Source organism: Herpailurus yagouaroundi, unplaced genomic scaffold (genome assembly GCF_014898765.1).
Source record: "Herpailurus yagouaroundi ecotype Mexico unplaced genomic scaffold, PumYag 557, whole genome shotgun sequence".
Lineage (NCBI taxonomy): Eukaryota > Metazoa > Chordata > Mammalia > Carnivora > Felidae > Herpailurus > Herpailurus yagouaroundi.
In genome coordinates, this window is record NW_024412774.1 from 2,919,985 (window position 1) to 2,932,568 (window position 12,584).

Here is a 12,584-nt window from a genome sequence, read left to right on the forward strand (position 1 = left end):
GGGAAGGAGGGAGTGCTGAGTCTTGTTGGGGGGGGCAGCTTGGGAAAAGCAGATTCAAACAGCCCCCGTTTTCCATCCAGGGCAACCGAGGCCCAGAGGGGGCGGTGGCCTGAGATGCACCTGCCAGCCAGGCCGTGAAGAGGGGTGCCAGGATCTGAGCGGGGTGGGGTGCCTGGGTCTCCTGATCAGGTGGGGGCGGGGGCCGACAGGGCGCTGGGCCTCGCTGGATCCCGAGGGGCGTAGTGGCGCTGGGGGCCTGCCAGTTACAGGTGAAGAGGAGGGCACCCAGGGGTCGCTGGGCTGGTCCAGATGTGTGGAGGGGCCTTACCGTGTCGGGGGGCTCCAGCCGTCAGCTGAGGGGCCCTGGTGGATTTGGCCTGCTTGGGTGGCCGGGGACCCTTCTTCCTGGAGCTGTTCTGTGGGGTCCCAGCCGGGCGGGGTGCTGGGAGAGACAGCAGGGAGACCTCAGCCGGGAGCCGCTCACCTTCCCGCCGGGGGGGACCAGGCCACGCTGCCCGACAGCCCCAGGAGGTGCAGGAGGATGTGCAGGGGGCTGTGACGGGGGGCCCTGCGGGGGACGCGGCCGCTGCCTCCATCTGTCCCCTGGGAGGCGCTAGTGGAAGACCCCTCTCCCTCACAGTGGGAAGCGGGGAGAGAGCGTGGCCAGGGTGGGCTCACCGTGTGTCCCTGGAGGCTCCTCCGAGCCAGGGCTCAGCTCCCCAGACAGCCCCGGCCAGGGGTCCCCCTCCAGGATCGAAGGTGGATCGTCCCCGTCCCTGGAGTTGGCCACACGCTGACCTGAGGACAGCACAGAAGCTGTGGCCGGGGCGCCCCCCCCCCCACCCTCGCCCCAGACAGGCAGACCCGGGTGGGGGGGCAGGTGGCAGTGAGCTGGGAGTCCTGGAGGGGGCGTCTGGGGCTGGGGGTGCCTGGACTTCTGGGTCGCGTCTGTGGGAGCGCCCCGGAAGGAGGATCAAGGGCCCCTCACCTGCGCAGACTACGCCCGCGTCCTCCTCATGGGAGCAAATGTGGGCCTTCCAGCCGCGATGGGGGCAGAGCCCCAGCTGGCCCTCACTGCCCCGGCAGGCCAGCTCGCTCAGCCACACGGGCCCCGCGCCCTCCCCAAAGAAGGCGCCTCCGGGGGCGGCCAGCGCGCCCCCGCAGCCCAGCTCGCGGCAGGCCACGGCGGCGTCCCGCAGGTCCCAGCCGTCGTCGCACACGGTCCCCCAGCGCCCGCCGTGCCACACCTCCAGGCGGCCGGCACAGCCGTGGGGGCCATCGGCCAGACGCAGCCTCTCTGGGGGGACAGAGGAAAGGCTGTGACAGTTGGGGGGGCGGGGCCCAGGAAAGGCGGGGGGGGGGGGCTGTCTGTCCTGCAGGGTGTGGTGTGAGGCCGGCAGCCCAGCTCCTGAGTTCCCAGGAGAACAGTGGCCCCCACAGGAAGTGGGAGGCTGGTCAGCGGTGGTTCTGGGGGGAAGAAGTGCCCGAGGTCATGAGCCCACGCAGGGCAGCCAGGTTTGCAGTGGAGGGTGAGGCTGGGCAGGGGTGGGTTGCAACTGTGCAAGGTCAGGCAGCCGTGCTCAGGGCCACTTACCAACAGCCTGGATCCCCATCAGAGCTGCTGGAAGGGGGGTGGAGGGGTAGGGTAGAGTGAGGGCAGGCCCGAAGGGGTGCTTTCTCCAGTGCAGACCCCTTGTCTTAAATACCCCAACGCACGTACACACACACACACACACACACACACACACACACACAGAATGTGCACACCTCTGAACCAAAAACCCCACTACTGTGAGGCAGGACTCTGGGTAGAGGGCTGGGCAAGACTCAGGTCCCTGAGACAGGCGGGGCCCCACATGCCTCAGGTCAGGGCTGGGAGCCAGGCTTTGTGCTCCCCCCAGGGGCCTGGCTAAGGTCAAATGGTGGGTGACCCCCACCCCCCAGGGTCAGGGCCGGTGGGGGAGGAGGGTAGGTCCCTGGGGTCCTAAGAGGGTAGGGCTGGCTGTGCAGAAGGCTGGGTCCCTCGGGGGATCAGGCAAGGAGGACCAGATGTCCCTCATCCCAAGCACCAGAGACAGGGTCCCGGAAGTCTGAGTCGTTCAAGTGGATGAGCTCAGGGGTGAGAGGTCCCTGAGTCCCCAAGGAGAAGGGGTCACTCACCGATAAGGCAGGCCAAGACCCTCATGTTTGCAGACTCCAAGGCAGGGACGGGGTGAAAGGGGACGCAGGCTGGAGAGGGGAGGAGGCTGCGGCCACCGGAGGGAGGGAAGGAGAGAGGGAGGGCGGGAGCGAGGGGAGCGCCTGCCAGAGGCGCCCTGGACCGGGGAGGAGCAGGCAGGGGCTGGACGCTTTGCCAGAAGGAAGAGAGGCTGCCTGCCGAGGCTGCAGCGGCAGCAGGGGACAGGAGTGGGGGGAGGGAGGGGGCTGGCCGGCAGCTGAGGCCTGGCGAGGAGGGGGGTGGCGGGGGGGGGGCGAGGGTGTCCTACTGCAAACTCCCACTGGGAGCCAGAGACTCCAGGCCAGGCGCCCCGCTGTGCTTAGAGATGCTCAGGAAAGGGACCTGATGGGGGGGAGGGGGCACGCACCAGCACCCACCCATCTGCTCCTCTCTTGTCCAGCAGGGAACACGGGGAGACCAGGAGGGAGCGGACTGGGAGTGGATTCAAACTAGCAGCTGGGCTTGGGGACCCGGTACATCTGGGGCTCATGGTTCAGCAGCAAGTAGGCTTGCAGCCAGACACCAGGAAGGACTTCCTGATTGGAAAAGGAGACAGAAACCCCTGTCGGTCCCCCCGATGGAGTTCAATGCAAACTCTTTGATCCCCTGTCTGTGGGAGCTGTGGTTGAACTCCAGGGAGCTGGGGGTGGGGGCGGGCCGAAGGACTAGGGGTCCAGTCTTGGCTGAGGGAGGGGACCACCACACACACACACACACACACACACACACACACGCACACACACTTGCTCCCCCCGCCCCCCACTCTCTCTGCACCAGGCAGCTGTGAGGCGGAAAAAATTCGGTAATGGGGAGCGTGAGTCAGAGGCTGGCAGGGAGTGGGGCTGCCGTGAGCTCATCGCCGCCCCTTCTCCCCGTCCAGCACCCCCAGCAACAATTAATGTCAACTCAGGGAAAAGCAGAAGCCAGACAGAAGGAGGGGGGTGGTGTGCAGAGACGGACTGGAAAAGGCATCAGAGAGCGCGAGACCAGGCTTTATTAACAATCGGGTGTAAAAATCCAGATGGGTCTGGCCGCTCCTCTCGGCTCACCTTCCCGGGAGGGGCCCGCCTCGGGCAGCCCTGCGCCCACCCCGCGCCCACCCCGTCCCTGCCCAGGCCTCTCTAAGCCGATGACCCTCCCCTGCAGAGGCTCTGTTCATCCCCTGCAGCCATCGCACTCCACCCCGTTCCCAGGAGGGCTGTGTCCCCCATTTGGGGTGCCCCCGCCCCAAGTCTTAACCCACAGAGGCGGGCACGCTCGTCCGGCCCCCTCTCCTCCTCCCCGCACATCTCTCCCAGGCCCGTACCACAAAGGGGGCCGCCTTTGCGGACAGACCGAGATTTCTCGGTGCGCAAAAACCCCCGCACAGGTCGACCTCTCTGAGAAGTTCACGCACTACACACAGACATCAGCCTGCAGCAGGGCGACTTGCCCTCTGCAGGCCTGTTTGTGGGCCCCCAGAGGGCTGGGGGTTCACACAGGGAGGACCTGCACACGGTGAGTGCTCGAGAAGTGATCTCCCTCCCGGCTGGCTCCGGTCACAGGTCCTTGCTGAACTCTCTTACAAGCGTGTAACCCATGCAGCCCCAGCTGCCCTCAGCCTGGTAGCCGCACCCCTCCAGCATCCCTGCCACGCCCCAAGCTGCCACAGCCACTGGGACCACGAGCCGGGCCCGGGGCTCCCCCATGCCTCCCGCCCAGGCTCGAGCCCGGGACTCGGCAAAGGCCAGCAGCCGCCTGCCCACACCTCGACGGCGGTGCCAGCGAGAGACGGAGAGGCGGGTGACCCGGGCCCCGTCCCCAGCACTGGAGCCTGGGGCCAGGGCCAGCACCCCGCACACGTCACCCGAGCTGCGCACTGCCACCCACGGGCCCCCCAGGCCGCCTGGTGGGGGCAGTGAGCCCCATCGGGCCCGCAGGCCCAGCTTCATGGCCGCCACGGCCAGGAACACGGGCAGGAGAAGGGCCAGGGCGAAGGAGGCCAGGACGAAGCGCAGGCCACTGCTGGCCGCGGCCAGGAGGAGCAGGGCCGGTGGCCGTGTCAGGGCGTGCAAGGCCACGCGGTTCTCTGTGTCCTTCACGCCGGCCTGTGGGCAGAAGGAGCAGTCGGAGGAGGGAGGCCCAGTGGCAAGAGACACCAGGGAAAAAGAGAGGGAGTGTACAGTGCCGGGCACTGGGGTCAGGGGCCCTGCAGCCAAGGAACAGGCAGAGGACAGGACACAATCTGCTCCCGGCACCTGGAGCGAGTGAGCGCATCAGGAGCTGTGGGGGACGCCCAGTTCAGGGGGGCTGCAGGTGTGAGGCTCAGGGAAGGCTGAGGCCTTGAACAGGACAGAGGACAGCCCAGTTCCGAGCAGGCGCGGGCGGCAGGACTGGGAGAGGGAAGAGATGCGGTCCCAGGCGGGGGCCCCAGGGCTCTGCTCTGCAGAGTGTGGGCAGGAGGACGGGCTCCGCGGGCTGGTGCAGGGCAGACTCAAAGTCTGAGACCAGGAGGCAATTGTGCCAGGGTCGCCCCACGGCCCTCCAGCTGTGAAAACCTTTCTGACCCTAAGGGTAGGAAGAAGGCACTAGAAAAAGGGACCGAGCCAAGAAGCCGCTTAGGAGGAAGAAATCCCTTCCCAGGAGTCCGGGCTGGCTCAGGCAGGTGGCTGAAGACGCCCCAATGCCGCCGCCGAGGCCCCCCCCGCCCCGCCCCCCACCTCGCGCCAGTTCTCACCTTCAGCATCTCCAGCACCAGGGGTTTCTCATCTTCCCTCATCTCCCGCACGGACAGGTGGCTGGGGGCCATGGCAGCCCCCAGGCTCCCGCGCCCCCGAAGGGAGCAGGCGTGCACCTGCTGAAAACAAGCAGGTTTACTGAAGGGCACCTCTGGTCCCCACCGCGCCCCAGGGAAGGGGACCCGCAGCAGCGTGTCCCAGATCAGGACACTGGGAACGCTCGGGGCCCCCAAGCGAGCGCAACTCGGGATTCACCCTCCACACAGCGACCTTTGTCAAGTCTCCCGGCCCCTCGCCCCCGCCCGCCGCGGTGCTCAATCGGTTCCCCCTAAACGCCCCGCGGACGTCAGCACCCTGCAAGCCGGGGCTCGCTCCCAGACTCAGGGACTGCCCTGGGGAGTCAGCGGAACACCGCCCCCCGCCCCAGCCAGGGCATGGACCCCGTTCCCTGCCCCACAGTCGTCCCCGACCCGCGCCGCAGGAGCAGGCCTGCAAGAACCTCTGCAGGTGGCTGCAATCTTCCCACTAGGTGTGGGGGCGGCAGGGTCGGGAAGGGGTCGCCTGCGGAAGTGACGTCAAGCTCGCGCACAGTGGGGGCGGGGCCTGCACTCGGCCTTAGCAACGGTTGCCAAGCGTCCTGGCAGGATTCTGCGCGGGGGGTGGGGGGGGGCCGGGAGGGACCAGAGCTGGACGCGGCGACCCCGCCGGGGGTGGGGTAGGGGGCGGAGACAGGGGCAGCCGCAGGCGGGTCCCGGCGGGCAAGGTACTTACCCGGCCCGCAGAGGAGGAGCGCACGGTCTCTTCCCGACCTTCCCTGGTTGCTAAACAAGCGGAGAGCCGAGCGTGGGGGGCAGGGGGCGGGGGAGAGGGGGCGGTGATGGGAGCGGATTAGTTCTCGTTGGCTCCGGGGCCTTCGAGGGAGGGGCCGCATCCTGGGCCCACCAGCTCCCAGAGAACCCGCCCCAGGAACCTCCACCCCAGCCCACCTGGGCTCTCTGGGAGGACCTTCGGGATAAGGACTCCCACCCACCCATCTTTCAGATGAGGGGCGCAGTGGGGTGACTTACAGCGAACAAACAGAACCAGGATTCTAGACTCTAATGCTTCCCCACTATGGTGACCACTGCATCTTTTTACTTTCTTTTAATGTTTACTTGAGAGACAGACACAGAGACAGAGCGGAGGAGGGGCAGCGAGAGAGGGAGACACAGAATCTGAAGCAGGCTCCAGGCTCTGAGCTGTGAGCACAGAGCCTGATGCGGGATCGAACTCACCAACCGTGAGATCATGACCTGAGCCGAAGTCGGACGCCCAACCGACTGAGCCATCCAGGCGCCCCCCACTGCATCTTTTTAAAAGGATGAACAGAACCTCACATAGAAGTGGCTGGCCCCAAATCGCAGTCAGTCACCTGAGAGCCAGGAAGCAAAAGCTACAAGACTCTGAGCTCCCAAGCGGTGGCTATGACCACGACATTCCCCCCTCATCCCACCCATCGCCAAGAAAACAAAACAGGAGATTCTGGTCTTTATTAGCAAGCCCAGCCTGCAGCTCCCCTCCCCCCAGCCCAGCCCAGCCCAGCCCAAGCAGTGAGTCCGGGTCTCTGTGTGGGGCAAGAAGAGACACCAGTGGTTCTACTCAAAACGTGTGCACCAGCTGGACTGCGGGCAGAGTCTGGACAATCTGGATGGAGGGGAGGGCCTGCGGGGCCATGCCCCCAGGTGCAGTGCCGGTGGGTACCACTTGTACCATCTGGGAGGCGGGAGCCGTGGAGATGCCCACTGGGACAGAGGCTTGGCCAGGTGGGGGTGGGGCCAGCAGTTGCAGCGTGGCACCGCCTCCCCCACCACTGCTATTCTCCAGCAGTTCAGCGGCGGGAGCACTGCGGATGATGAGCAGTTTCTGTCCCGGCGGACCAGGGGCAGGTGGCTCAGCCAGCCCAGGGGGTAGCGTCTCGACCTCCTGCACACACAGCTGGGTCTGCTCCCCATCTGCCCCGCTCAGCACCAGGACGCTCTGCAAGCCCTCGTCCGTCTGTAGCGTCTCAAAGAGCACGTCCTGGACGACACCAGTACCGGCCTCACCGTCACCTGGCTCCCCAGGGCCGGGACCGGCCAGCAAATCCTCGGCCGCACCGCTCTGAACCACCAGCAGATTGGGGGCCTCCGTGGTCACAGCTGCCCCGCTGGGATTGGACAGCTGGCCTGCCACAGGCTGGAGCTGGACCGTCGTCACCTCCTGGGCCGGCTGGAGCTGGACCGTCGTCACCTCCTGGGCCGGCTGGAGCTGGACCGTGGTCACTTCCGGGGCTGGCCGGAGGGGCTGGAGCTGGACCCCGCTCACTTCCTGTGCCCCTGCCTCCCCACCCCCCACATTCTGCAGGACGATGAGGCTCTGCCCTCCCCCGCTGGCCCCTGCGTTGCCCCCTCCCTGAACCCCTAGTCCTCCAGGACCTGGCAGCCATACGACTCCAGGCCCCTGCCCAGATTTCCCAGCTGCCCGTGGGCCCTGCCTGCCACGGCTGCTCCCCGCCGCAGTGCCCGAGGAGGGCAGCAGGATGAGCTTGGCGGGAGCGGGCGGGGGCGGGGGCGCGGGGGGCTGGACGCTGCTGGGGATGAGCTGGAGGCCCTGGGCGGTCTGCACCAGGAGAAACGTCTGGGAGTTGGGGGCTGCCTGACCCGGGGGCGGGGCCACCTCGAGGGAGAGCGTGGCCTGGAGGTGGGGGAGAACGTGGACGTCTTGGGTGGCAGACGGGGCCGGAGCGGCGGCCGGCGGGGCGGGGGGCTGTGAGCCGGCGGCGGGGGCCGCGGGGGCCGGGGCGTGCGTCCTCAGGTGCCGCTGCAGGTAGGCGGCCATGACAAAGCTGCGGCCGCAGATGGGGCAGGCGAAGGGGCGCTCGGCCGAGTGGGTGCGCTGGTGCAGCAGCAGGTTGGACGAGTGCGTGAAGGTCTTGGGGCAGAGCGGGCAGCGGAAGGGCCGCTCGCCCGTGTGCACGCGCTGGTGCTGCCGCAGGTTGGTGCTCTGGGTGAAGCTCTTGCCGCAGACGCCGCAGGTGTAGGGCCGCTCGCCCGTGTGCACGTGCCGGTGGCGCCGCAGGCTGGACGAGTTCTTGAAGGCCTTGGGGCAGTCGGGGCACGGGTAGGGCCGCTCGCCCGTGTGCTGCCGCAGGTGGTACTGGTAGTGCGACGACCACTTGAAGGCCAGGCCGCACTGGCCGCAGGTGAAGGCCCGCAGGCCGGTGTGCACGCTGCGGTGGATCTGCAGCAGCGACGAGCGCTTGAAGGCCTTGGGGCAGTCGGGGCACTGGTAGGGCCGCTCGCCCGTGTGGCCCCGCTGGTGGTAGAGCAGGGCCGAGGAGCCCTTGAAGGCCTTGGGGCACTCGGGGCACTTGTAGGGCCGCTCGCCGGTGTGCGTGCGCTGGTGGTGGAGGAGCCGGGACGACCACCGGAACGACTTGCCGCACTCCCCGCACTCGTACTGGGCCGTCGGGGCGGGGGCCGCGGGGCCCGGCTTCTCCGCCGGCCCCTCGGAGGTGGAGGCGGGCGCCATGTCCGCGTGGGAGCCGACCATCACACCTGGTGGGGGACTCGGCGTCAGGGGAAGGCGGGAACCCCGCCCCACCTCCGCCCCAACACCGGTCCTCTCAACCTGGACGCACACGTTCGCCCTGGAAGCGGTAGAGGGTGCGTCCCCGGCCCACGCGCGTGGCAGGACGCCTCCCTTAGGATTAGGGCCCCCGGTGGCCCAGGGCTGCGCCAAAGCAAGACTTTAGGTGCTAATGCAGAAACTGGCACACTGGGAGGAGTGCTCACCGGCCACAGCATGCTGGTCATCCCCGCCAGGAGGCTGGACAAGTGTGAGAAGGCTGGGCGTGGTCTTTAGGAGGCCAGGCACGTCCTTTAGGGCCAAGCTCCTCCCCTCTAAAGACAGACACTGTCCCTGAGGATGGCCTGGGCTCTCTCTAGCACCCCCCGGCTTCTGATGCTTGAGCCCGCTCCCTCTGAGGAGCTCATCGTCCACCCTGCCTCAACGCCAGTTCCCAGCCACTGTAACTCGAGCCCCTTCGAGCATTCCACACTCCACCCCCCACCGCTGCTTGCCTATTTCCTCTCGCACATTAATCGAAAATCCCTAGACTCCACCAGATCCATAGCCACGCTGCACCTTCCACACCCATCCACCTCCTCGCTTCCTGCCTGCCTTCAGTCTCCCTTAAATAAAAAAAAAAAAAAAAAGTGTTTTTTTTTTTTTTTTTTTTTTTTTTTTTTTTAAGTAACTTCCACACCCAGCATGGGGCCCGAACTGACAACTCCCAGGCCAAGAGTCACATGCTTTACCACGGAGCCAGCCAGGCGCCCCTAGTCTGGGTCTCCCTCTGCACTCATGCCCACGAATCTCCAAGTTCCCGGCACTGCTCATACCTGCATTTTTCTAGGCCATTCACTCCCACCCAACAGGTGGTACTCAGACATGTTTCTGTTCCCCTCAAACCTCTCCTCTCCCCTCCCGCTTTTAGCAGGTGATCCTGCCATTGATCTGGTCACTGAAAACATAAATGCAATCAGAAGAGAAGGTCGCCACACCCCAACCACTGTAGAGGTGATTCTCAAGGAGATCGACTCTCCCACCCCAGGGGACATCCGGCAGAGCCTGCAGACGCTAAGTTGTCACGACTGGAGGGGCCGGTGCTCCTGGCATCCAGCGAGGGGGGCACCAGGGATGCTGGCCAGCACCCTACAGTGCATGGGACGGCCCAGCACAGCAAAGAATGCTCCAGTCCCAAACGGAAGCAGTGCTGAGGCTGAGAATCCATGCACCACCTTCCCACCTGCCTGCCTCTGGCCCACGGACTCGACTTCCCACCTACTTTCCTCCTCTCCTGGACCGTTCCCATCTGGGTACCCACAAGCTGCACCTCCCTTAACAACCAACAGGGGCATCTGGGTGGCTCAGTAGGCAAGCACTGACTCTTGATTTTGGCTCAGGTCATGATCTCATGGTCCGTGGGTTTGAGCCCCACGTCAGGCTCTGTGCTGACGGTTCAGAGCCTGCTTGGGATTCTCTCTCTTCCTCTGCCCTCCCCTGCTCACACTTTCTCTCAAAAATAAACTTAAAACCCTTCAGGGGCGCCTGGGTGGCTCAGTTGGTTAAGAGCTGATGATCTCGTGGTTTGTGGGTTTGAATCCCGCACAGGGCTCTGTGCTGACAGCTCAGAGCTTGGAGCCTGCTTCAGATTCTGTGTCTCCCTCTCTCCCTGCCCCTCCTCCACTCATGCTCTCTCCCTCTCTCTCTCAAAAACAAACATTAAAAAAATTAAAAATATAAAAAAAAGCCTTCACCCCACTACTGCCTCTAGCTATGGCTTTATTTCTCCCCATCCCCTTTGCAGCAAAGCAACTCAAACGTGTGGTCAATACGTGCTCTTTCCCATCTCAAACCCCACCATTCAGACCCTCCACTCCATTCATGGCCTCCCTGGTGCTAAATTCCACGGCCCCTCCTCAATCCCTACGGGGTCCCTCCCTCCTTAAGCCACTCTCCTCGCTTTCAGGCACTGGTTCCTTCTCGTCTCCCTGACTTGTGAATGTGGGAGAGCCCAGGGCTCTGCCGACCCTTGGACTCCTTCATCCACACTCTGTCCCTGGGAGCCCTCACTCACCCTCAAGATCTCCGTCTAAACAGAAGGACTCCAAAATGCAGATCTGACACCTCTCCTCTGAACTCCAAACCCTGCTACAGTTGTCATAGGGACGCCTAGCAGACAACTCACACTTAACATGCCCCAAATCTCTTTTTCTTTTTTGCTCCTGCTTTCTCCCTTCTTCACCCACAATCTTCTCCATCCCTTGAAAACCCCTCTATTCTTCCTCACCGCCCTCTCGTTCTCTCACCGTCTATGACCAATCTGTCAGCCGGTTCCCTTGTTCCAGCAGGGACATATTTGGAACCTGGCCACTTCTCTCCAAGCCCCTCATTGTCACCTTTGTCCAGGGCACCAACGTGTCCCTCCTGGACAGCTGCAACAGTCTCCCAAAACAGATCTCCCGGTTTCCACCCCTCTTCCTTTCCTACCTCTGGTATGTTCCCAACACAGAGGCTGCAGGGAACGTGCCACAAGCTTCTACAGCTCCCATTTCAGAGGAGATACATCTCCTACGTGCCCACAGCCTCCTCCCCTCCCTGACCTCCTCTAGCCTCTCAGACCCCCACACCATCTAGTCGGCGCCTGGAGCCCCTTCCCAACAGTGTCCTTGCTGACAGGTCGCTTCAGGGAGACATTCCCTGCACCGGACCTACATCTGCAACCCCTTCCAACACTCCCTGTTCTCTTTCCCCTCTTTCTGTTGTTCTCTCTAGCACTCAGCACCTTCTAACCTGCTTTTAAGCAGGGTTTCCCAGCCTCAGCACTGTTGCGATCGGGGCTGGACCAGTGTCGAGGGACCAGTCCCAAGCACTGCACAGTGTTTAGCAGCATCCCTAGCCTCTCCCCTCTAAATGTTAGTGGCATCTCAATCACTGTTGCACCCCAGAGCCTAAAATAACGTCTGGCACAGAGTGAGCACACATCTTGAATGTAAAAGGGCTGGGCATCCCCTCTGGACAGGCTATAAAGATTCTCTTTAAAAAAAGATGAGTTAGCATCCTTGGGGCGCCTGGGGGGGCTCAGTCGGTTGAGCGTCCAACTTCGGCTCAGGTCATGATCTTGCGTGAGTTTGCGCCCCATGTGGGGCTCTGTGCTGACAGCTCCGAGTCTGGAGCCTGCTTCAAATTCTCTGTGTCCCTCTCTCCCTGCCCCTCCTCTGCTCACTCTCTGCGTCTCTCTCTCTCTCAAAAATAAATGTTAAAAAAAAGTTTAAAAAAAAACAAAACAAAACAAGATGAACATCCTCTTTAAAATGTAAGCAAGTCCTTTAAGACACTAATTATCCCAGGAAGCTGCACGTGCCTTTCAGAAGGCCGAGCACGCCTCAGACAGGAGCCATCGGGTCTCTGGAAGAGCTGGACCCATCTAGTCCAATAAAGAGCGTCCCCTTCAAAAGGCCGGACCACACCCTTCCATCAGGCCCGACTTCCCCTTTAAGAGGGTGCTCCTAGAGCACACCAATCTCCACCTTTGTTGAGCTAAGCTAGCGTCTGGTTGGAAGCCACCGGGACTCAGAGGCTCTTCCTTCAAAGTTTGGGGCACTGCCAGTGCTCCTTCGCGAGATAATCCTTCCTCAGAGAATAAAAAGCGGGAAGCTGCGGGGAACTGCAGAACCTGCCCCGCCCCTCTGAAAAGCAGCCCCTTGCCCTTTAAGAGGGCGGAGCCGGCCTAGTGGACAAAAATCGGAGGTGAAGTAGCGCCGTTCCCTTTAAGGCATCCCTTCCGGTTTCACGCTCCCCATTTCCCCAACGTCTCCGCCCTCCGGTCCCTCCCCCCACCCCCACCCCTCCGGTCTCTCACCTGCGGCCCCGACCCGGGGAATGAGCGGGAGAGACCTAGGGCCTTCCCGCGGGGGCCGACGGGAAGACGGGGCCCCGGCAGCGGCGGGAGAGGAGTGGGGGCGTGGGAGGGGGGCGGGGGCGCGCTCCCTCCCAACAGCCCCCGGCGCGAGGCACCCAACCTTTATCGGCAGCCTCTCGCGCACACAAACCCCGACGTCGCCGTC

General features: G+C 63.9%; 3 protein-coding genes across 6 annotated transcripts in view; all 3 read right to left on the reverse strand.

Moving 5' to 3' along the window:
• Positions 1-3,082, reverse strand: part of SSC5D (scavenger receptor cysteine rich family member with 5 domains) — a 27,521-nt gene extending 24,439 nt beyond the window's left edge. Inside the window, exons 1-5 of the mRNA XM_040465448.1 lie at positions 2,161-3,082; positions 1,595-1,621; positions 989-1,297; positions 679-798; positions 324-442 (exon numbers count right to left, since the gene is read on the reverse strand). Of these exons, the coding sequence (XP_040321382.1) occupies positions 324-442; positions 679-798; positions 989-1,297; positions 1,595-1,621; positions 2,161-2,185 (600 nt within the window). The 5' untranslated portion in view covers positions 2,186-3,082. The remainder of the gene's footprint in view (positions 1-323; positions 443-678; positions 799-988; positions 1,298-1,594; positions 1,622-2,160) is intronic.
• A 112-nt stretch (positions 3,083-3,194) lies between these two features.
• NAT14 (N-acetyltransferase 14 (putative)) lies at positions 3,195-5,799 on the reverse strand. 4 transcript variants are annotated; one of them, XM_040465452.1, is made up of 3 exons: positions 5,707-5,799; positions 4,935-5,051; positions 3,195-4,305 (listed from the first exon to the last, which is right to left on the reverse strand). In XM_040465452.1, exons 2-3 carry the CDS (start codon positions 5,004-5,006, stop codon positions 3,757-3,759), a joined length of 621 nt encoding a protein of 206 aa, XP_040321386.1. In that variant the 5' UTR covers positions 5,007-5,051; positions 5,707-5,799; the 3' UTR covers positions 3,195-3,756. The 4 variants fall into 4 exon arrangements, with proteins under 4 accessions (XP_040321386.1, XP_040321384.1, XP_040321385.1 ...); XM_040465450.1 differs by lacking the exon at positions 5,707-5,799 and adding an exon at positions 5,435-5,538; XM_040465451.1 differs by lacking the exon at positions 5,707-5,799 and adding an exon at positions 5,406-5,528.
• A 649-nt stretch (positions 5,800-6,448) lies between these two features.
• Positions 6,449-12,584, reverse strand: ZNF628 (zinc finger protein 628). Its single transcript, XM_040465449.1, has 3 exons — positions 12,380-12,584; positions 8,748-8,855; positions 6,449-8,510 (listed from the first exon to the last, which is right to left on the reverse strand). Exon 3 carries the CDS (start codon positions 8,503-8,505, stop codon positions 6,574-6,576), a length of 1,932 nt encoding a protein of 643 aa, XP_040321383.1. The 5' UTR covers positions 8,506-8,510; positions 8,748-8,855; positions 12,380-12,584; the 3' UTR covers positions 6,449-6,573.

Coding starts and splice junctions, on each gene's coding strand:
- NAT14 (XM_040465452.1), bottom strand. CDS start 5,006: ATGGCCCCCAGCCACCTGTCCGTGCGGGAGATGAGGGAAGATGAGAAA. Junction 4,306..4,934: donor TGGTGCTGGAGATGCTGAAG/GTGAGAACTGGC, acceptor TTCTGCCCACAG/GCCGGCGTGAAGGACACAGA.
- ZNF628 (XM_040465449.1), bottom strand. CDS start 8,505: ATGGTCGGCTCCCACGCGGACATGGCGCCCGCCTCCACCTCCGAGGGG.